At 42.4% G+C, this 22,278-nt stretch overlaps 1 protein-coding gene across 3 annotated transcripts in view; it reads right to left on the bottom strand.

Moving 5' to 3' along the window:
- Positions 1-328: 328 nt before the first annotated feature.
- AGAP1 (ArfGAP with GTPase domain, ankyrin repeat and PH domain 1) overlaps positions 329-22,278 on the bottom strand; it is a 411,275-nt gene continuing 389,325 nt past the window's right edge. For all 3 annotated transcript variants that reach the window (XM_054974599.1, XM_054974592.1, XM_054974609.1), the window contains 2 exons: positions 4,465-4,720; positions 329-3,645 (listed from right to left, as the gene is read on the bottom strand). In XM_054974599.1, coding sequence (XP_054830574.1) covers positions 3,439-3,645; positions 4,465-4,720 — 463 coding nt within the window. In that variant the 3' untranslated portion in view covers positions 329-3,438. The remainder of the gene's footprint in view (positions 3,646-4,464; positions 4,721-22,278) is intronic.

A 22,278-nucleotide genomic window follows, 5' to 3' on the forward strand; every position in this document is an offset into this window, starting at 1 on the left:
TACGGTGTATATTCCCATGGGGAGGTGAGGAAGGAATAAGTGGTTACAAACAGTACAAGATACATATGCCAGTAAAACACTACATCTGTTCAAATAGCCCAGAACACTACTGTATCACTCACATACAAGTGAACTGCTCCTTCTTTCTGAACAAATGCTTAGATGTGGGTGGACGCCTGGGCTGTTTTCACACTGCTTACCTTCTGTTGGAACGACCCAGAACATCGTGCAAAAAACGTGGAAGATCGCGTTTTCTCGCTCGAGATTTGCACAACGTCACGCAAATCTCGTGCGAGAAAACGCGATCTTCCACGTTTTTTGCACAATGTTCCGGGTCGTTCCGAGGGAAGGTAAGCAGTGTGAAAACGGCCTTGAACATTTCCCCTCTAGAGGTAAGCACTCAGACAGCTCAACTACTGCACTAGGCATCAGAACACAGACACAGTCTGCTCTTACCAATCGGTCTAGCAAAGCACTGTTAGTCCAAGCCACAATGATAACAACTTGGCTACCCTACAATGAAAGACTTGCAAAACCTGTTACACTTTCTCTGACCCCTGAAGTATATCACTACCATAAATATTGTTCAAAGCAAATAAAATTTTAAGAGTTTTACAATGGACTTACATAAATATGGTGGAATGTAACTTGTTACGCGTGGACGTCACTTTTAAAACTGGGCCTTGGGGACCTTATTTTCAACAGCCTTCAGTATCTCATGTCACAAAAATGTGTCTGTGATTATTAACAGGTGACTATAAAATCAGCTAAATTCAGTGAAAGAGAGCACAAGGGAGTTTGAAACATTCAGAAATATTCAGAAAGCATTCAGAAATATTTCCAGCCTGAAAGCTGATCTTCAAAAAGTGTTGTGCAATGACAACCAGGGAGGGCAAACACAAACTGTTGTGTCACTCACCAAAGTTCAGGACCAAATGAAACGAGCTCTTATCAGTCTCACCATACCAGGCAGCAGGTGCTTCACTGAAATTTTATTTCAGAATACTCCAAACCAAGTCAAGAGAAGGTACCTGGCTCTCTCTAAAAGACTCTTACTTCACTGACCTGCCAAGATGAAAACATTAGGAATATGTCCAAATAAGTTCAATGTACCTCCCCTCATCCCAAAGTGTAAAATCTCCTGCTTTGCGTTCCCATCAAGATGGCAACAAGACTGTTAAAACGGAAGAAAGGAAAGCTGGCTCGCTTCAAAGACAACGAAGCGACTACGTTAAAATTAGTAGATGCTTCAATACCTTCAAAGCCACAAATGCCAATCCATGCCCTAAAATTACCAGGAAAAGGAAAGAGCTCTGCCGTTTCTTTAAATGCGAACAGAGCCAAATACGTGCAAATACAAGGCCAGGAAAGTCAGATCATCTGATGTACTGGAGTTTGTGCCCTTGAGACTTCTCTGTCTTGGTAGGTATCCCAGGTGAGATTCCTCCAGAGAACACTTCAAAAGTTGTGCATCCAGTCTTCTCAATATACATTTAAGTCCATGCTTTATTTTTTTCCCATTTATTTTTCTTTCATGAGAAAGGTATAGCCCCAAGTAGTAAAATACCACAGGGTTGTTAAAGGCAGGCAGACAGAAAAGAAAAAAGAACAGTTTCACTCGCACCTAATTTGCTTAAAAGAATTCTTCATGGCTATCTATACTTTAGCTCAGTTTTTAGCAAATATTCATCCTCTGCAACATACCCTTCCTCCTTCTCCATGCCTAGCAATTCAGAACTAAAGGCGCAGCCCACAAAGGAAGCAGTTCCGTGCGACTGAAATATTGAAGCTGTAACTGGCATTTACAATAACGTCCAAAAGCTCTTCCCAGCAGTCAGCTCATTCCACAAAGATGCATTTCGGAGTACAACAAGCCGTGAATACTTCGAAGAGGAGGAACCTCAGGCTAAAATTAGACAGCCCCCCCCCCTCAAAGCACCCTGATTCTTGCATACAATGCCCCGTCACCATTCACAGCAGCATCACAAAACATACAGTAAAAGATGTTTGTGCTTCTGGAAGACAATGGCCCGTTCTCCCAAACCATATTTCCTTGCACTGTAAACACGTGCCAACATTTTTGTCAGATACGCTCTTCATCGAAGGAATAAAAATCTATTTCTCTGGTGGGAATGTTTTCATGATCTATCACTATGATCCGTAATCCCTTAGATCCTAACTATCTGCACATTATTTCACATCAATTACAGTTTATAAATTAACAAAAGTGTATTTGCCTTACAAAAAAAAATCAATACATATTTATGAACATTTAAAAATCCCAATAGATTTTCACATACATAGAACCTAAAGACACAATACAAAATCAGTATAACTTAGGCAATGCAACACATGAATGGCCAAAACGGAACACTTTCACCTCGGCGAAAGTGACAAAAAGTATTTGCCATGACTAAAAAAAAAAAAAAATTAAAGTTTTACGCGATTCCATTCAAAAACGTATGTGAAATATTTTTTTTCTTAGTAGTGTTCGTTACTCCTTTTTGCATTTCATAGCTATTCTTATTTATTTTTTTCCATCTTGTTTTTTACATGGAGGAGGCTAGAGTCAAATAATACTCAGCAACTGATTTCCTCTCTTTGGGCTGAAAAATTAAACAGATACTAAATTATGACAGTGAATTTAGAAAGGAGGACTCCAAGGGCTTGAAAGAACATGTCTGAGATAATCGGATGCTTCTAAGAATATTGCAATCACATCCAAGCAATCACCGAAGCGTGCCCTGTAACTACCTCCTCAGCTAATATGCTTTTTTCTCCGTGATGACTAATCATGTTCTATTAAACAGCAGTAATGCTGGAAGAACTCAACTATAGAAGTGTAATGAAGCCAGTATTCTCCCTGGACAGATTAGCTACAACTGATTTGACACATACCATCATAGGAGCTTCAAACCTGACAAACTCTGTGCTTGCTCCTGATTTATGCCGTCAAGCTCCTCGGGAAAAGAGAATGAAATCCAAGTGTTCAGTTTGGTAGAGGTGAAATGTACCGATGTGCTTAACTGTCAGTTATGAAAAGTTACAATTTCTGGTCTCTTCCCTTCCGCCTGCCGTTCCTGTCCAATAACTCTCATGCAATACCGGCCTGAGCCCCTGTCGGCAAGACATCCAGTCCAATGGGCCCTGACCATGTGCTATAATTAGTGAATCCATGATCTCTCTTTGTCTTACCCTCCCCTTTTCACAGTTTCATCGTTCAGGATCTTTTTATTAAAAACGATTTCTGCAATCCTCTTTTCTCCTTCTGGTCTCTTTACAATATCCAGGCAAACTGGTTCCCCCTGGAGAAAGGGAGGACTGGAGAGGAAAAAAGGAGAAGGCATATTTTATAGACTCACAGACCTCAGCTGTGAAGGTTATGCATAATAGGAGGCTCTGAATGTTAGTCATGCTGCAAGAGGAGCACCAAATCCTTCAGATGATGGAGGGCATTCTGGTAGCGCTGCTGTTGTTCCTGTTAGTGTTCTTCCTGGACAAATTGGGAGTGGCCATGAGAACAAAACGCTCATCTGGACAGCCATACTGCAGGAGGACGTCAACGCATTCTTGGCTTGTGGCTTGCCGGGCATAGGCCAAGGCTCCGTTCCCATGGGCATCTCGGGCCATAACATCGACGCCATACTGTGGGAAAGAACACACGGCATTTCTAATTCCGCCATCATTTAGGGCCAGCAATAAACAGGCCATATGCAGAAAAACAGACCTATGCAGAGCTGAGATGAACATCACACAAGCTCCTTGCTCTGGGTTTTGACGCTGGAGTAGCTCAACTGTGGATCCATCTGCCGCATCCTAACTCTGCCGCGACAAACAATGGCTCTCCCGAAATACAAAGCCACGTAGCAAAGGAGGGAAAAAAGGATCCCATGGGAGAAAATATACTCTGCTTGTAACATTTAAAGTGTTAATAATAATCAGGATTATTATGTAGTGTAAGACTGTAACATTGCTTGTATGAACTGTGATAGAGTCTTATGAATCAGCACTTTAAATGTTACAAGTTATATATACGGAGTAGAGTATATGATCTCCCGTGGGGTCCTTTCCCCCCTCCTTTGTTATGTGGCATCTTAAGTCTGGGCTTCCCGCAGTCCATTTCAAACTGGCAGGCGAGCTCCCAGCGTTGTCATCCCAAATGCTAAGTGAAGTCTCTTAAAGATTTTTCTTTACAAAATACTTTTGCACCAGTATTGAGCTGATAGCAATTATTAGGCTTTTGGATAATAAATTAATAAGTGAAAGTTAATAAGATAATATGTTAATAAGTGAAAATACATTTTGGGTTTGAGTCAGGCTCGCTTGGCAGATCCAGTCATCTACAGAATTCCGGAACCATCCTTTATTTAACCCCGCCCCCCCTAAATTAAAGCATCAGAATGGCTACCACATAGTGATGATCGATCTAAGGCCGCGTGACCCACTCCACGGAGCAGGGCTTACCCAAATCAAGAGCTGCACCAACACGACGTTTCCTTTTCTGCAAGCCAAATGTAAGGCGGAACGCCCGTCCCCATCTCCACAGGTTTCGTTCACTTCTTCTCGTGACCCGTGTGCCAGAAGCAAGATGACAGTCCGCAAGTCCTCCTCTGCCGTTGCTCGTAGCAAGTGCTGACCCAAGGAAAGCTCTAAGCCATGCAGCGGAGCAAGGAAAAGCTTCTGCTCATATTTCGCCCGGATCCAGTGCTCTTTTTCTTCCCTAGAAAAGCAAACACAGACGTCAACCGGGGCCAGCCCGTCCATCCTTCTCCTGGGCCTCTGAAACACAAGAACGACCTAGTTCTGCAGTACAGCTGACAGTCCCCTGTTGGGGTGGGGGGGGGGGTGAGTAATCTCCTGCCCCTAAGGTGCTGCCCCTGCCACTGTTCGCTTGGCCAGTGGGAGGGAGGGGTGTGGAACTGGCTGACCACACGCCCTCCACCTGAGCGGCATGCAACCCAAATGCCCCTGTATGTTTCTGTCGCTGGAAGATGACATCATTTTCCAGTGACGCACGAGCACATGCAAAGTAACTACCCACTGCAGATTATTTGGACTAATATAATACATATTGGTTGGACTAGAAAGATAAACATTTTTAATATTAGCATTTTTTAAAAGAATGTTTTGCTTCATTGTGTCCATTATCATCAGAATGTTACATGGACTTGGGTAAAATGGAAGGGAAACAGTATTGCAGCAGAGGGAATGTTCCGCTTTCCATGACATTTGAGACACAAGTGGAGTAGATGTTACAGCACCGGAGCAGATTTACGAAGCCCGGAGATAAGAATATGAACATGGGCCATGCACAGCTTATCAGAAATAACCGTCTCTGCATACAAGTCACTACAGGAGCTATAATGTCATGAAATTTCTGACGGACTACATCTCCCAACAGCCTTTGCCTTAAGAAACAACTGCTTTTTTCCTGAGTGAAGGAGAGAAGGGGCGGGGGAGTGAAAAACGAGGCCAGACAAAGCACTACATCCAAGAACAGGGCTGTGAGCAGCAGCAGGGACCCAAGAAGTTGGAGGAAAGAACTTCGTGGAGTCCTGTTACCAAACTCATAGATCCACAGGAGTTAGCCGTGTTAGTCTGTAGTAGCAAAATCAAAAAAGAGTCCAGTAGCACCTTTAAGACTAACCAACTTTATTGTAGCATAAGCTTTCGAGAATCACAGTTCTCTTTGTCAGATTGCATCTGATGAAGAGAGCTGTGATTCTCGAAAGCTTATGCTACAATCAAGTTGGTTAGTCTTAAAGGTGCTACTGGACTCTTTTTTGATTTTGTTACCAAACTGAATCTCAAAATAGAGACTTGCTGTTGACTGTGTTAGGAGAGTCCTGGTAAGAAAAGCGTGCAACCGGTGCATTCTCACTTCTTACCAGCAAGCACAAAAGGCCTAGTTAAAGACCCAGTTATTGCTTCATAGCCCTTTCCTTGCCTGATTAAAGTTCTCATTGCTATTAACAACAGGTCACTCCGTTTTTGGAACCCACCAGGGTTGATAAAGAACGGGTGGCCCAGAAGGGCCTTCCGCACTTGCCTCAAAACCAGAGGTACGCTACTAATCTGTATTGATATTACGATAGTAAATGTATTCCCCATTTTACAAAAGTTCCCCTACAATTTTTTCCCTCCTAGATTATGAAAATATTACACGGTTAAGATGTAACTGAAGCATCTCATATAAATATATGAAATAAAACACTTCACACCCTATGCAATAATACAGTTGGAATAGAAGGAAAAAGTATCTAGATTTTGCTGGGCATCCATCTGAAAAGCAGTGGCCAATGACCAATTCTACATCTGGCACAAGAGACTCTTCCAGAATGGTCGACTCTATGCACAGAGCTTCCCCACTCACAACGCCAGCAGTGGATATCCTTACAGAGGTGGAGAGTGGAGGTAAATAAAAAATGTATACTTCTGAAAGTTATGTAGAAAGCTTCATAGTTTGTTTTACTGTACTTAAAATACAAGAGCAGCCCCATGGTGCAGAGTGGTAAGCTGCAGTACTGCAGCCCAAGCTCTGCTCACAACATGAGTTCGATCCTGGCGGAAGCCGGGTTCAAGTAGCCGGCTCAAGGTTGTTAGTTATCCCCCATCCTTCTGAGGTCGGTAAAATGAGTATCCAGTTTCCTGGGGGTAAAGTGTAGATGACTGGGGAAGGCAATGGCAAACCACCCGTATCAAAAGTCTGCCAAGAAAACGCTGTGATGCGACATCCCCCCATGGGTCAGTAATGACTGTGCTTGCACAGGGGACTACCTTTACCTTTTACCTACTTAAAATGCAAGACAGTAATGTGATTAATATACCAATACAAAGATCTACTTCATGTAGCATTTAAAAGAGGAAAAAAGACACTGGTTCTGCCTTCAGAGGTGAATTAGCTTGAAAACATATGACAGCTAAAAAGGGTCCTTTTTAAAAAAGTGGACATTTCGTTTCTTTTTCATAGAACTGATGAATTAGTATAATGCCATGGCCTTCTCAATGAATGTCTGTATTTCTAGCTCCATTTCATGCATTCTATTGGGAAGCTGAAAACATCCCATGGAAAGGGTTATGACGAGTCAATGACTGATATTATCTGAACTCTCCAGTTTCCATCATAGGTTTCTCATCCAGTAAATGCAGAATAAAAAGCAAACTGTACATAGTAACCATTAAGAGTACATTTCACAACATTCCATAAGAACCCTACTGGAGGTATACTTGCAGTGCATTGACCAGGGGTGAGTTTACTTTGGAAGATGTCCTTGGACACTCAATCATTGCCATAATGCCTTTAAACTGAAAGCCACTTCAGCATCAAGCAAGTTAGTGTGGTAATGCTTAGGGCTTACTCCTTCAAGCACAAAAAGAAATGGTCTTTTGAGGTTTTTCAACAATGCTTAACCCATTCCCAGTAATGTAGTGTCAGGTTAACCTTAATCTGATTTCAAATGCTTATGTAAACAGGTCCTTTACAAAGTAAATCTGGATTAGTTTTGCATCACTTCCTGGGGAGCAGAGGGTGACCTTAGCATAACCTTTCTCTATACTTTATGCAAAACTTGCTATACCCGTGTGCTTTGCAAAATTGACTGTACCTGAGAAGGAATTTGTGTACTCATCAAAACAAGACCTCCTCCTAATGTATATAAGAATAATGAAAAGACTATCATAAATTTGGATAGTTTGGAGAACTTTGATTTCAAAGAACTAAATGATCGCCTGTGAGATTGGCATCCACTGTAATATTGGGTTAGAGAAAGGACATACGCAGAGATGTTCACCAGAGTGTCTTAAAATTAGCGTAGAATAGAAAAGAGTCCAGTAGCACCTTTAAGACTAACCAACTTTACTGTAGTATAAGCTTTCGAGAATCACAGTTCTCTTCGTTAGCTGTAATCCAAGCAGGAAAAATATATTATGTCTTCTCTATTAGGACTAATTAAAGAAATGATTATTATTATTTCTTAAACATCTTAAATAGATCCCCTCTGTAGACAAGCAATCCTAAGCAGGTCTACTCAGAAGCCTACTCAGGTCTATTCAGCAGAACTTACGCTCAGGAAAGTGTTTTTAGGATAGTGGCCTTTAATATTCAAAAAGAAAATGACAGAAACTGATGAAGATCTTGCCAAACTGAGCACAGAAGACCAAGACAAAATTATACTAATACTAAAGGCTTCAAGATGGAGGGTTTAACCACAGGAGTTAGGATCGGTGCAACCAGGATCCATTTTATTTCATATTTTTTTTGCATGCAGCAACAGCAGTAGCGGAAGAAGCTTGGTTGCTAAGTCTGGGAACACAAAGGAACAACATTTCCTAGCAGAAAGTGTTAGGACCTGCGACTGCAGATAAAGATTGAGCCTTTTTGCTGCCTGCCAGAGATTCAGCAGCTGGAAAAGAAAATGGAGGAGAAGGAAGTGGCATTAGGGCCAGTTGCTCTCGGTGCAAAGGAGCAAAACACAATTTTAAGCTATCGTGTCACAAAATCAGTGGCTGGGACAGACCCAGTTCAAATTCCTGAAATAGCTCCTGTGTGAGTTGAACAGCATTTTGCCCCCGTTTCTCATGCAATACTCTACAGAGCCATGGCTGATTTGTTCGCGAGAATTCGCTTCCACACGTGGAAGGGCACCCTGTATAGGTTACATTGGGACACGGTTGCTAAGAAGCCACAAGGATACTTTTTTTTTTTTTGGCCTTTACACCTTCTAATTCTGGTTTGGGATCCTGGGGCTGTGTACACACAGGTATTTGGGAAGAGGTTGTGTGTGTGTGTGAGAGAAAAACCTTCAACTGAACAAAACCAACCTTTAATACATAGAGCAAGAGAGCAAAAAGCAAGAAAGGGCAGATTTCAAAAATGCAGCGCTCCCAAGAAGTCACGCATGTTATACAAATCCAGAAATACAATGAAAAGCAAGAGATCTGGAGGCAGGGACATGGAGGGACCAGGCTAAAAGGATGGTTGGGGTAAGGAGAAGAGAACGGAGTGAGCAAAAGCTTCATGGTGGGGCTGAAACATGAACATTGTCAACAATTGGGAGGGGGTGGGCTGCAGCCCTGGGTGAAACTGAACCTAAAATGCCAGGCTAAAATCAGCGCCTGTTTCTGCTAATGGAGGAAACAAGATTTTCTTATTATTTGAGCCATTCTAAAGAGGGATATTCATGGGATCGGTCGGTATTATTCGGGACGCTCAATGAGTGGAGTGGAATGCGAGGCTGCAGTCCCACAAGCACTGGTTGTTCCATTTGATCTGGGTGCGGGGAGACCCCACAGAGTAAAAAACAGAAGCCCTTCCAGTTACACCTTTTGGATTAATTAATACAGTGCAATCCTGTGCAGTTACTCCAGTCTAAGCCCACTGCCCTGATCTCGATGGTCCAATCTACCCCAATCTCATCAGATCTCGGAAGCTAAACAGGGTTGGCCCTGGTTAGTACTTGGATGAGAGACCACTAAGGAAGTCCCCGGTTGCTCTGCAGAAGCAGATAATGGCAAACCACCTCTGAACATCTCTTGCCTTGAAAACCCTATGGGATCACTATAAGTCAGCTGCGACTTGACGGCACTTTACACATGTAAGCCCTGACCTGCATAGGGGTGCGATGTATGGTTCTTGCCTTCTTCATCAGATAGTCATGGCACTGTGAACTATATACTAATGAGGCCCACTAACATTTGACAAGGAAGGTAAAAACTTATGAAAACTTAACATGTTGCAACAAAAGTATTAGTCCAAAAAGTACAACTGGATTTTCTAAATATTATATTCTATGAAAACTAACATGGCCACAATTGCATAATAATGATAGAATATAATTATGCTACTTAAAGTTATTTTCAATGGGAAGATCTGGTCTCTGAACTCTGGAGGCCAGGCCTACCCACCTTAAAAATAATGTCCATTTAAAGTTTAAAGAGTAGGCACACCTCTAAACAGCTGGGGCATGTGCACTCTAAATAATGGGCAGTAGCCCTGGACTCTGGCATCTAGAGTCCAAGTCTACCATACATAGGAAAATATCTGGAACCAGGCCTGGACCTACCTATTGGGCAAAAGTCAACATCTGCATACAGTCTCATTGGCAGCTCTAGGGCTGTGCTGTGCCCTGCTGGCTGCCCTGGGGCCAAGTTCCAGCTCTTTTAAGATGCCACCAGTATCAGAGGGGCAGATCCCACAAAACAGCCAGAGAATGAGGGGGGGGGAGTGCAGCTGTGGCTTCTGTGCTCCTCAGAGTCTCACGAGTAGACATGGGCACGAACCAAAAAAAATTAACGAACCAGCGGATCATGGTTCAGTACAGACGACGATCCTGAATTCGTGAACCGCAACGAACATCTCCTGTTGCCGAACCGGTTCGTGGAGGCCAAAGTGGAGCGCGTTGGTGTTCCCAGCAATACAGGAATGGTGGGTGATGCTGGCGGCCACCGGGCCTGGCGAGCACGGGGAGGAGGTGGTGGGTCTGGCCACCAGAGGGAAGGAGGGACTAGAGCCCTAGCCCACTACTCCCATAGACCTGACCTGATCAGGCTCTGATCAATAATCAATGTGAGCCCTCAGCCGAGGTGCCGACTGATCTTGGTCCCAGAGCCAGACAGCAGCCTCTCCCGGACGCTGGTTCGTTGGCCGTGGACAATTACGGACCGCTGGGTCATGATCGCGCAATCGCCATTTTCATGGGTTTTTGAGGTTCGTAATGTGGTTCGGGCCCATCTTTACTCACGAGGCTTGGCTGCCCCACACTATTATGGATCCAGTTAGTACAGAAAAGGTGGCGTGTGTGTGTGAAAGAAAGAGTGGTTCACAGAAGGTAAGATGCAGTGCTCTGAGCAAAACTGGTCTGTCAAAACTAAGACAACTTGGGGGGAAAGGGGAAGTGATGGGGAATGCTGCGAAGGTGGATTCCAGAAAACAAGACAGAAGGAGTCATCTAAGGAAACATACCAGGTCTGCTAGCTATTTCCTAGAGACGTTTAATAAAGGTGTGCTGTCAAGCAAGAATTCTAGCACAGTTTTAAATACTGCCGCCTATCGCATTAATTAGAAAAATGTATGGGTCTGCCTGCTAACATTCCCTGTTTATTTCAGTCTTTCTTATCTGGTAACACCTGGAGAGATGCAGAGACAAACATATGGCCTCTAAACCGTGGAGTCCCACTGGAGCCCTGATCTCACTTGTGCTGTTAAATACTGACATGCATCCTTTGACGGATATCCACAATTGGGTGTCATTGTTCTAGTGATCAGGTCTACATTCCTGTAACTCAGAGCCAAGCTACAAGTGACGCCTGACACAGGTTGTACACTTGTCAGCTTCCCTCAAGTTTTGATGGGAAATGTAGGCGTCCTGGTCTTGCAGCTGTAATGGAGACCCAAGCTGCAAGACCAGGACGCCTCCATTTCCCATCAAAACTTGAGGGAAGCTGACAAGTGTCCAACCTGGGTAAGGCGTCACTTGTAGCTTGGCTCTAAGCCTCTGGAAGCATCTCTCTCTCTCTCTGATCATTGCCAGGAGGTGGTGCTGCAGAGGGGAGGGAACAAGCTGAAACTGACAAGGCAGAGCTGAGAAGTGTCAGTAACGGACACGGTTTAGATGGGGTAAAGCTACCCTCATATGATCAGCTAAGGAGCCTTACAGTGCACTCCTAAACAGAGCTACACTCTTCTAAATCCAGTGAAATCAATGGGTTTAGAAGGCTGCAACTCTGCAGGATGGCACTGTGGAACAACTCTGAGAAAGAGGGTCAAGCCCTTTGGAACAGCCTGCCTAAGACGGTATGGTAGGCCTCATCTTTACTGTCCTTTCAGAGAACTTGCAAGACATTTCTTCCTCAAAGGGCTTTTCATTCATGTTTAATCATGAAGAGTGTCCGTTCGGTTGTTTAAGGATGGTGATTGTATTTCTGGAGGCAACGCTTTTGCTGTGGCTATTGAGCTTTGGCGAGAATTGTGGGCTGGGCTTTATTCTTTACACGTGAACAATTAGCTAGGACCGTTTATGTAACTCTTCTCCCTCTGTTAGACAGGGTTCAAATGCTTTAACACAAGAATGAATAACGTTAATAGCTGGGTGTGGCTTCCGGATGGTAAAATTTAACTGAAGAGCTCCTTACTGCACACAGCTAACAGGAGAACTAGTTCTGCCTGACTATTTTGTAAAAATGATCAAGGGTAGCAGTACAGTGTATTACATTGAAATCTTGAGGCATTTCCTGGAGGGCACCAGATTCAAAGTCCCCAGGAATCAAGGCACACAAAGGGTATTGCACCTCCTCACTTCTGGAATCCACAGCGGATCTTGGTTCAGATTTCTTTTTCCCAATGGAAGGCCAGTCCAAGAGCAGAGTTGTCAGCACTCGATCACTTTGCCTTGTTCCGATCCCCCTGAGGACTGCTGCTCATATCCCCTCTTAGTTAATGAGCTAAAAAATGAATTATTGGCGCAGTCTGCAATAAGCAGAAAGGAGGCAGCCCAGCACTTCATTTGGGCCAGTGTGAATATACCTTTAAATAAATCAGTTGGATAAGAATGAGGGAAATGAGAGGAAGAGCAACTAATCAGCAAAAAGGCCTGTCTCTAGAAAGGGACGGTATGTGCAACTCAACCTCTGCTACTAAATGTTTTTCTTTCTTTCTTTTATGGTTAACTTTTCTTTCCTCGGTGCCTCTTACTAAATCACAGTTGCTGTGGTCTTAAGAGGAAAAAAAGGGGGGGGGGGGAAGAACGAAGATCCGTTGACTCATTTACTGTCATTCAAATTTTCCTAATGTATTTACCTAGGATGTCAAAGTGTCTGAAGGCTAACACATCCAAATGGTCAAACATGACCACAGCTGATACAGCCCTGAAAAACATGTTGCATCTCCGAGGACGTATCAATTGCTGAGAATTTGTTTCAGGACCACAATTCCAAACAAACGCTGTTCAAAACAACAGCAGAGGTCCAAGTCACAGTGGGTTCCAAATAGTGACCATTATTGCTAACAGGTTGAAACACAGTTAATTAGACCAGGCAATACTTTGTAAAAACCAAATCCCTTTTTTCCCCTTTCAACCGGTTACTGTCAGACATTTAAAGCCTCGCTCATAACAAAGGCCTGATATAACTGGATGCAAATAATCACACTGCCGCCTCCTCTATGCCAGAGAAGTGATGATGCATTAAAGCCTGACGAAACAGCACCATCAATTTCCTGGCTTCGATGTGCATCTCTACCATCAATGAACTCTAAGCATCTTTTAATGCAAATAATGGAAACTGTGCCCCATTTCAAATTCTGCGTATGGGTGACACAAATGTAGCACAAAACACCTTCGTTTATTTAGCTCCTTGAAGATAACATCCAATTACTTAAACGACTCTGCCTTTTGCACCACAATATTGTCATCGGAAAACAAATAAACCAGCAAATGCCGGTGAGGAGGAAGTGCAGGGGGAAGAAAAACGGTCGGGAGACATACGGCAAATGTGCCGCTGCCAATTATTTTGCTTCACAAACTTGACTGTGCTTTGCCGATACATGATGGAGCATAAATATTCAATTAAGAGTCCATGCCTTTGACAACTCAAACATATTTTCAATGTAGCATTGCATTTTTTTTAAAAAAGCCTGCAAGGTTTTGATCTGAAGAGCTGCAAGCAATAGAGACCGCCACCAATTTTTATTTCCGCAAAACCATTCCTTAGGTTTGGGGAGACTTTTGGAATAATGTAGGGTGTGTCATAAGGAAAAAGGGATTGGCAAAACTCACTTGTCTTGGAAATGGAAGCACCTTTCTACTCACACAAGAAAGCAGCAGTGGGATCTTACCCAACCAGCTTATTTTTCTTCGCTTGGCATCTACTTGGGAAACTGCCTGCTACGACGACACACTGGGGGTTACGCCTGAGAAACTCAATGTGAACTTCTGTTCATGAAATGGATTTTTAACTGACCTCCCCTCCATGCAGCTCCATTCTCTCAGAAATTGGTCCGTGAATATCAGGGGATCCTTAGGAATCTATAGATCCAGAGGAGTTAGCCGTGTTAGTCTGTAGTAGCAAAATAGAAAAGAGTCCAGTAGCACCTTTAAGACTAACCAAATTTGCATCTGACGGAGAGAACTGTGATTCTCGAAAGCTTATGCTACAGTAAATTTGGTTAGTCTTAAAGGTGCTACTGGACTCTTTTCTATTTAGGTATCTATGAACATCTCAGACCCCGCTTGGGTAAAAAGAAGCCATGTCTTTGACTGTCATGAGGACTCCTTTGCATTCCAAACTTGAGTCTCTCTTACTTTTCCATCTTCAAGTTTTGTTACCATTGCAACACTTTCCTCGGCTGAATATTCTCTGGTGGAAAATCCAGCCCCATCTCTGCAGCTGTGCACCTGGAAAGGTCACTTAAGGAATCTCACAGCCACACTGCGATTTACTATCCTTGTTCTATAGTCTGTGAACATTTTCATACCTTAATCTTTAGAATTTCTTTTCACATATAGTGCCTAAATATACACATGGCAGCACATACTAGGCCATTGCAAACCTTATCTCGAGGCAAAGTTAGAGTTGAGTATACATTTAACCGAGAAATTCCAGGCACAGTTCCCTAAAAAGTGTACTTATATATTTATTTACTTATAAGATTTATACCCTGCCTTTCTTCCCTCATCAGGGTCACCAAAGGTGGCTAACAGATTAAAAACATATACATTAAAATCACATCTTAAAAGCCATTAACCCCCCCCCCAACATTTAAACAATTAAAACCAAAGCCAAAATACACATACAAACATAAAAACAATAATTTGGGCAGGGCAGGGCAAGGCAGGAAAGATACCCACATGTCAAATTGTGTTCATTGGGTTCATGTTTTATATTTTTAGGGCGTTTTACTGATTTAATGCTTTTATTCATGAGGAAGGGCAAAAATGGCGTCTATAAGCTGGGGCAGGGAAGCAGATGCAGTTCACAACGTGGGGAGGATACCCTTTGCTACATATTAAGTATAGAATTCCAATGTGTGATGAATTTAAAAATATGAAGTGACCCCATGAGATGAGAATTCCTTAAAACTGTTTAAAAGAACTTCATAAACAACTATCAGTTTACGTTGCTAAGCTGCCTTTTTATCCACTTTGCGGAATCACTATAATTTTCTTCCCACAAGTCTCGCTCTCTCGCACACACCTAGATACCAAATGCACAATTCTTTTAGAATAACCAAAATAAGCCATAAGCTACACCCTAAAACCAAAGCTGGACAGCAGAAGAGAAGAATTCTTCCTATTCATTCCCTCTATTCATGAGTCTGCTGTAATAAAACAACAAATGATGCCAATCCCTTTTAAATCCATCTCCTGTTGAGTCCTACATTTACAGTGAAATCCTAAGCAGAGTTACAGTTTAAGTCCATTGAAATCACTGCGCTTAGACTGGGGTAACTCTGCTTAGGATTTCACTGTTAATTTAGTAATTCAGCACTCAGGCAATATACTGACACATCTCGATACAACACTACATCACCCAGAATTTCACTCTTGTGTAATACTGCATGTTCTCTTTATTGAGAACGCACAGCAGTGCATTTCTTATTTAATAAACAGATGGCTGGAAGAAAAAAACAAGGCATATTTGGTTGCATGGGATGCAGCCGGGAGAGCAAAGGTGAGAAATTGAGCGTTGTAGTTGCAAATAGATTGAACTGGGGGCGGAGGAGGCAGGGGTGGGGAGAGAGGAAGAGGGAGAAAGGGGTAGCTAGCAGCAAGGAATTTCCCAAACCAAAGCAGGAACTGGAAGGGAGGCTTGGAAGAAGAGCTGGGAACAATACGCTGAGTAAACAGACGGGGCTTCCTCTCTCTCGGCAGGAGAAGCCCCTGCTCTTTGGCAAAGCCAGTGCTTAGCAGTTGACTGCCTCCATTGCATGCATGCCTTCTCCCTGAGTCAGCGTTGCTAAGGGGAAGAGGAACACAGGCCCTCTAGGGATCCAACCCCCCTAACAAACAAGAGGGATGCAGACAGCAAACAAAGACCAATAGATGCTTATTCTTCAATTACTGAAAGCCTGTAAGAACCTGGCCACTGTAAATCATGCACAAAAGTATGAGGATTCATGTGTGCATCGTGAAGGGCACATTAAGAAATGTGTTTCTCTGCCTCCTGGTCAATAGCGTATGTTTCCAAATGTGCAAAGTGTTTTCTAAGACTTTGGAGTAGAAAACAAGTACTAATTATTTTTAAAAAATCAACCCATTAAGCTTGTTACTACTTTTGAAGTTACCCTTTACTTAAATGACAGGTCAAGAGAAGTTGATGTTGCCTAAATGCCTTGCTGCGAGGCCCTTGTACTAATAATGTGCAATTAATAATGCAAACATACACACCTGTAGAATTGTGCCTCTGAGGACAAGAGGGCTTTGCTCAAATTGCTGGTATTCTCTCCAACTTGGACATGTCATTAGATACAATAAGAATCTACGACACCAGAACTACTGCTTGCCCCTCTGGGTGGACACCTTTCATGTTATGCAGTTTGAGGACAAGACCTTTGAAGAAGCAAAGGGCCTACAACTTGTTTGCTTCCCTACTCTTCCTGATTGCTTAGAGCTCCTAGAAAGGACTTGCTAGCAGGATGGCAGCCTTTGGAGAAACATCTCAAACTTCTATCATCCTCCCGCCTAGTTCCTCCAAAGTTCCATTGGCCCTACTTGTCTGTTACCTGCTCTTTGCACACTCAGGCATGAAGCTTGTGCGTAGAAAGGGGCAGGACTTTTGCTGTCCAGCAAAGGTTCCAAACATAGGCCAACATGTAACACCAACACCAAGCCTGCTCCTTTAAGGAGGAGAGCAGCCCCCACAAGGACAGGCCGATTCCTCATTCCTTGAACACCTTGGTCTTGCCTGGTTTGAGCTTCAGTCCAGCGGCCCTCAGCCACCCCACAACCCTCTCTACGGAAGTCAATGAACTTAGAAGGGTGCGATACTGCTTAGGATGGCTCTTAGGCTGCAATCCTAAGTACACTTTCCTGTGTCCAAGCCCCATGGACTAACATGGGACTTACTTCTAAGTAGACTTGCTTAGGAGTGATTCTGCACACATTGGATAATGCACTTCCAATCCTCTTTATAGTTCATTTGTAATGGATTTTTTCGTGTGCGGAACAAAAAATCCACCTCAAACGATTGATAAAGTGCATTGAAAGTGCATTAGACAACATGTGTGAGATCAGCCTAGGATTGCCCCCTTAATGTGGGTTATTTTATGTTTTATTGCTTGCTGCTAAGTGGGTCGTCTGAAGACAAAGGCTTAGATCCCACGGAGTATTTCCACAGGTGGAGAGATATCAGTTTCCAGAATGCAATTTTCTTGCCCCTCCCACCCTGCAGCACCCTGAAATGCCCCCCCCCCAAATCTTGTTCCAGGAATAAGATTTTGGAGGGCATTTTAGGCTGTTGTGGTAGGGGAGAGGTGAGAAAGTTGAGTTCTGTGACTGCATATCCCTCCGCCTGTGGAAATACTCCTTTGGATCTAAGCCATTAAGCAGGATAGTAATATTTTAAACAAACAAACAAATAATAAATGAAATGGACATTTTAAAATGGCTGGAAGTAATAAGCTTAACAGGCTGATTTTATTTAATTAAGTATGCCTAGAAGTCATAGGGCATACAAATGCGGAGCTTTTATTTTTCATCTGATTTCATTGACATTCATTGAAAGCCATGTCTTAAAAATCAATACTAATCCTTCTGATGATGATACGCTAAACTTATTAAAGACCTTAAATAAGAAGTTTCAACACAAAGGCAGATTTGATTTGAAAATAGTCTGTTTTAACAGACATCACAGACCTCTAGTTCTAGAATGGATGTGTATGTAATCTGATGATAATCCAATTAGGAAAAATGGCTACAGAAGCAAGTCTAAAACAGAAAAAAAAGAAGACAATGCCGCCCTAAACATAGCGACACCCATCTAAGTCTTGACTTTGGTGGACTTGTGTGTGTAAAGCGCTGTCAAAACACAGCTGACTTATGGTGACCCCGAAGGGTTCTCAAGAGACCCTTGTCTGCATAGCGACTGAACCTGGACTTCCTTGGCGGTCTCCCATCCAAGTACTAACCAGGGCTGACTCTGCTTAGCTGCTAAGATCTGATGAGATTGGGCTAGCCTGGGCCATCAATGGACTTAGAAGGGTATACATTTATTCAGAACTGCACTGTTGGCTGTTTTTAAAAATCACTTCAGTGCTGTGTTCCATCAATGAAAAGTACTAGGAACAAGCTAAATGTTTTTTAAAAGTTTGGTAAAATCCCATGGTTGAAGCAGAACCGTTCAAGGTAATATACAGTTCACACAAGATTATTTTCCTAGACAGGCATAGTTTCACGAAGGAAAACTGTAGGGGCACGAGTGAGCCAAAGTCAATTACTGATGAATCCCATGGATTTCAAAGGGAGAGTTAAAAGGGCTTAATTTTTGCTGGATCATGCCCTCTGTACATGTTACAATATATGACAAATTATCACTTGCATTTAGCCAGTCAAGGAGGACTGGGAAGCTAAAAGAACCCCAGGAAAAAAGGGCCAGAGTGTTCCCACACCTGCTTGTGATCAGGAGGATGTAGGGTGCAGCCTAGCAGATTGAACAACAAAGAACTGGAAGGAGTTGTGCCCAATCTTGACCAGGCCTTCTGCCTTCTTGCATATGCGCTTTTACAAGTTTAATATATTAGACCGAGCAATTCATTGCAAGGAACAGAATGCATTTGAAGGGGTGTTGTCCTTACACACACGCACCCACCCACCCACCCCTTTTGAGCACCCAAAAATTTAACAGATTTATTGCAGCATAGAATTAGGATTTAGCAATAGAATTAGGGAGCGACGTTAAGTTGGTATATTCTGGCCTTTAGTAGCATTGCACTAGTATGTTTTAGTTTTTGATTGGTCCTGATGGACTTCTTTTAATTTTGCAAGTTAGTATTTGTTATGAAATTATGTATCCACATATAGTCTTGTTACACTCTTGCTGTATTTTATATATGCTATATTCTGGTCATTTTTATCTCATTCCTCTCTGGTTGCTGACTGTAATAAAAAAAGAATTAGGGAGCTACCTTAAACACGTCTATTCAGAAGCAAACCTCTTTTTATTCAGAGAGGCTTACACCTGGGACAGCATTTGTGGGGCTGCCGCCTTAATTTGATTAACCAGGTCTTAAACAAACACTGTTATGGCTGTTGTGAATGCTCGCTGGCCTTATTTTGTACTTCTGAGTTTCACAGAATACTTCCAAGGATTGAAAGGTAACAGTCTCCAGGACAGCAAGATACTAGTCCAGTAGCACCTTAAAGCCCAACAATATTTCCAGGGTATAATCTTTTGAGAGTCAAGCTCTCTTTGTGAGATAAGTCAGGTATCTGATGAAGCAAGCTTGACTCTTGAAAGGTTATACTCTGGAAATATTGTTGGGCTTTAAGGTGCTATCAGACTCAGGAAGAAATCATGTTTAGGATATTGGACACAAAAGCACCATTTAAAGGAAAGATTTAAGTATAGTGTCTTATTGCTGATGCTGTAGCTTACACGGTGCCACTCTTAAGCACATGCTCTGAGTATGTCCAGTTATTCTGGTATTAGATTTTTGAGGATGTTTATGTACTTTTAAACTACCTGTATCCCAGAACCTAACCAATAGCCAATGAAAATGGACCCTCCATGACTTACTGTAGCTAAAAGGCTTATATTACAACACTGGAGAGACAAATGCCCACTCCCATAATTCAATGGATGAAGGACCTTACAATTTTATCTATATTTGAACATATGGCATATGGATGACAACTTCGGATGGACTTATTTTTAGATACCTTCGGACACCTTTTACGGATGCTTATGTGTAGATTTCACTATTGTTGATACGTCTTCATTTCTATTGTGTAGGAGGCTTATTTTATTTTAAAATAAAATTTTAAAAAATGCGACTGGACTTGAATCTTGCTGTTCTACTGCAACCCAACATGGCTACCCACCTGAAAAAATCTCCAGGACATAGTTTCATGACAAATATATGCTTTTATAAATATATAAAATGTTTTGGTTTTACAGGCACGCTGCATATGCTTGCAAGTGTTCAAGGCTAACTTGGCCTGAACAATTATATAGTACCTGAAGTGTTAATGGGAGGGAAGGTGGCATGGTATAGCCCAGGGGTGGCCAAACTGCAGCTACGGAGCCACATGTGGCTCTTCTAGACATATTGTGTGGCTCTTGGAGGTCTCTGAGTATTGCCATGGCCATACATTTTTTTTTAGTCTAGTTTATTTCCCGCCCTCCTCCCTTTCTTTCCATGTCTTTCCTTCCCTTTCCCTTTTTCCCTTCCTTCCTTCTTTCTTTCCATGTCTTTCATATTTTCAGTAAAAATGTTGGGGTTGCCAGGTCTGTCTCAGAAAATATCTGGGGACTTTGGCGGTGAAGCCTAGCAAGGATGTGACGTGACTTTTGAGATGTCACTTCCAAGTCAAAGGCTCTTCCCAAGCTCCACCCCTTCCAATGATGTCACTTCCAGCATACTGCACCAAAGCCCCACCCCTTTCTGTGACGTCACTTTCAGGACACTCCTCCAAACCCACCTCCTCATCTGAAGTCACTTCAATACATCGTCTTGCGGCTCTCAAACATCTGACGTTCATTCTATGTATCCCTTACATAAGCAAGTTTGGCCACCTCTGGTATAGCCTGATCTTGTCAAATCGCAAAAGCCATGTGGGGTCAGTACTTGGATGAGCAACCACCAAGGAAGACTTTGCAGAGGAAGGCACTGGAAAACCACCTCTGCTTCTCGCTTGCCTTGAAAGAATCTTGCTGGGGTTGCCAAAAGTTGACTGCAACTTGATGGCACATACACACTCAAAGCGTCGATGATAGCAAAAGCCACCACACATCATTTCCCTGTTCACACAGTTATCAAGGTGGTAGGGGGAAAAGTGACAAGCTTAAATTTAAGCACATAAATCTTAGTACATCCCTTGCTCGGCGAGAGGCAGAGAGAGGCTGTCTAGGACTCGCTACTCAAGTTCAGTGTAATGTGGCATGTAACAGGGATGTCCATCAGCAATACACTTTACAGCACTTCTTCCAGGGATGTGTGTCTCACACTGCATTAAGAATACCATAACAGTCGCTGATGTGATCTGCTTTGGAACATATCGCATCATAAACATATGAAAGAAAAGAAATGGAGCTTTTCAGCTGCTCATCATAGACTATAAAATGGATAAGTATTCCAATGACAAGTGCATGAATGCCTTTTAAATAATGAGGCTGAAAATCCAGGTTCCACTCAGGAGCTAATAAACCTTGTGCGAATTACACCTTTTGATTTTTTTTTCATTGAAGCTGTGAACTAGAACTTCGGTTGCAATCAAACAGGTTGCATGGGAGTAATTAGGCGGAACGAGAATGCAACCTCAGGGTTCCAAGTTTCTGATATTTGCCCGATGAGGTATGAGCAGAATTTCTAAAGGGAAACAAATATAAACGATTGTGCAGTACAATTCGTAGTCTGGCATAACGCACTGGTAGGAAGAAATGAAAGTTGTAGTGTTGAGAAACAAGAAAAAAGGTTAGTTATTTTTAAAAAATAAAACAATTATTGCATTATAATTTTGATGCCCGACATTAAAAGCTACCAAGTGTCTGAGGACAAATGCCCTGCACCATCAACGAGAGGCCTCTGCAACTCAGTGTTAAATACATTTATTTAGCTGGGACAATTTTCGTGGAACTTGCTTCTGTAGAAAGACACTTAGCAGATTGGTCTGAGATGCTGCAAACAATGTGTTTGAGAAGGTGGAGGGAGAAATTAGGATTTTATGGTTTAATTGCCTATAAATTTGAAATGAACAATGATTTAAAACATGCTTAAAAGTCAATTTATATAAAACAGAAACTATATTCCTAACTGATGCACACCAAAAGAAAGGATAGGCTGCTGACTATGAAGTATTTCTGCTGAAGCCTTCACAGGAACTTAAAAAGTGTTCTGAAAAAGGTAAAAAATTTCCACTGGTGAAATCCATGACCCTTTTTTTTTTTGTTCTGTTCCCTATTGCACAGCCTCTTCAGGGCACCATTTGGAAACCATTTAAAAAGATAAAATGCTTCTAATCTGTTACCAATTAGAAGAAACATGTGAATATTATTTTCTAATTTGAGACTCGAGTGCGTCTCAAAACCACAGAGAAGTAATTGAAATAATTACATCTCCTTCAGAATATT

Source organism: Eublepharis macularius, chromosome 1, assembly GCF_028583425.1.
Source record: "Eublepharis macularius isolate TG4126 chromosome 1, MPM_Emac_v1.0, whole genome shotgun sequence".
Lineage (NCBI taxonomy): Eukaryota > Metazoa > Chordata > Lepidosauria > Squamata > Eublepharidae > Eublepharis > Eublepharis macularius.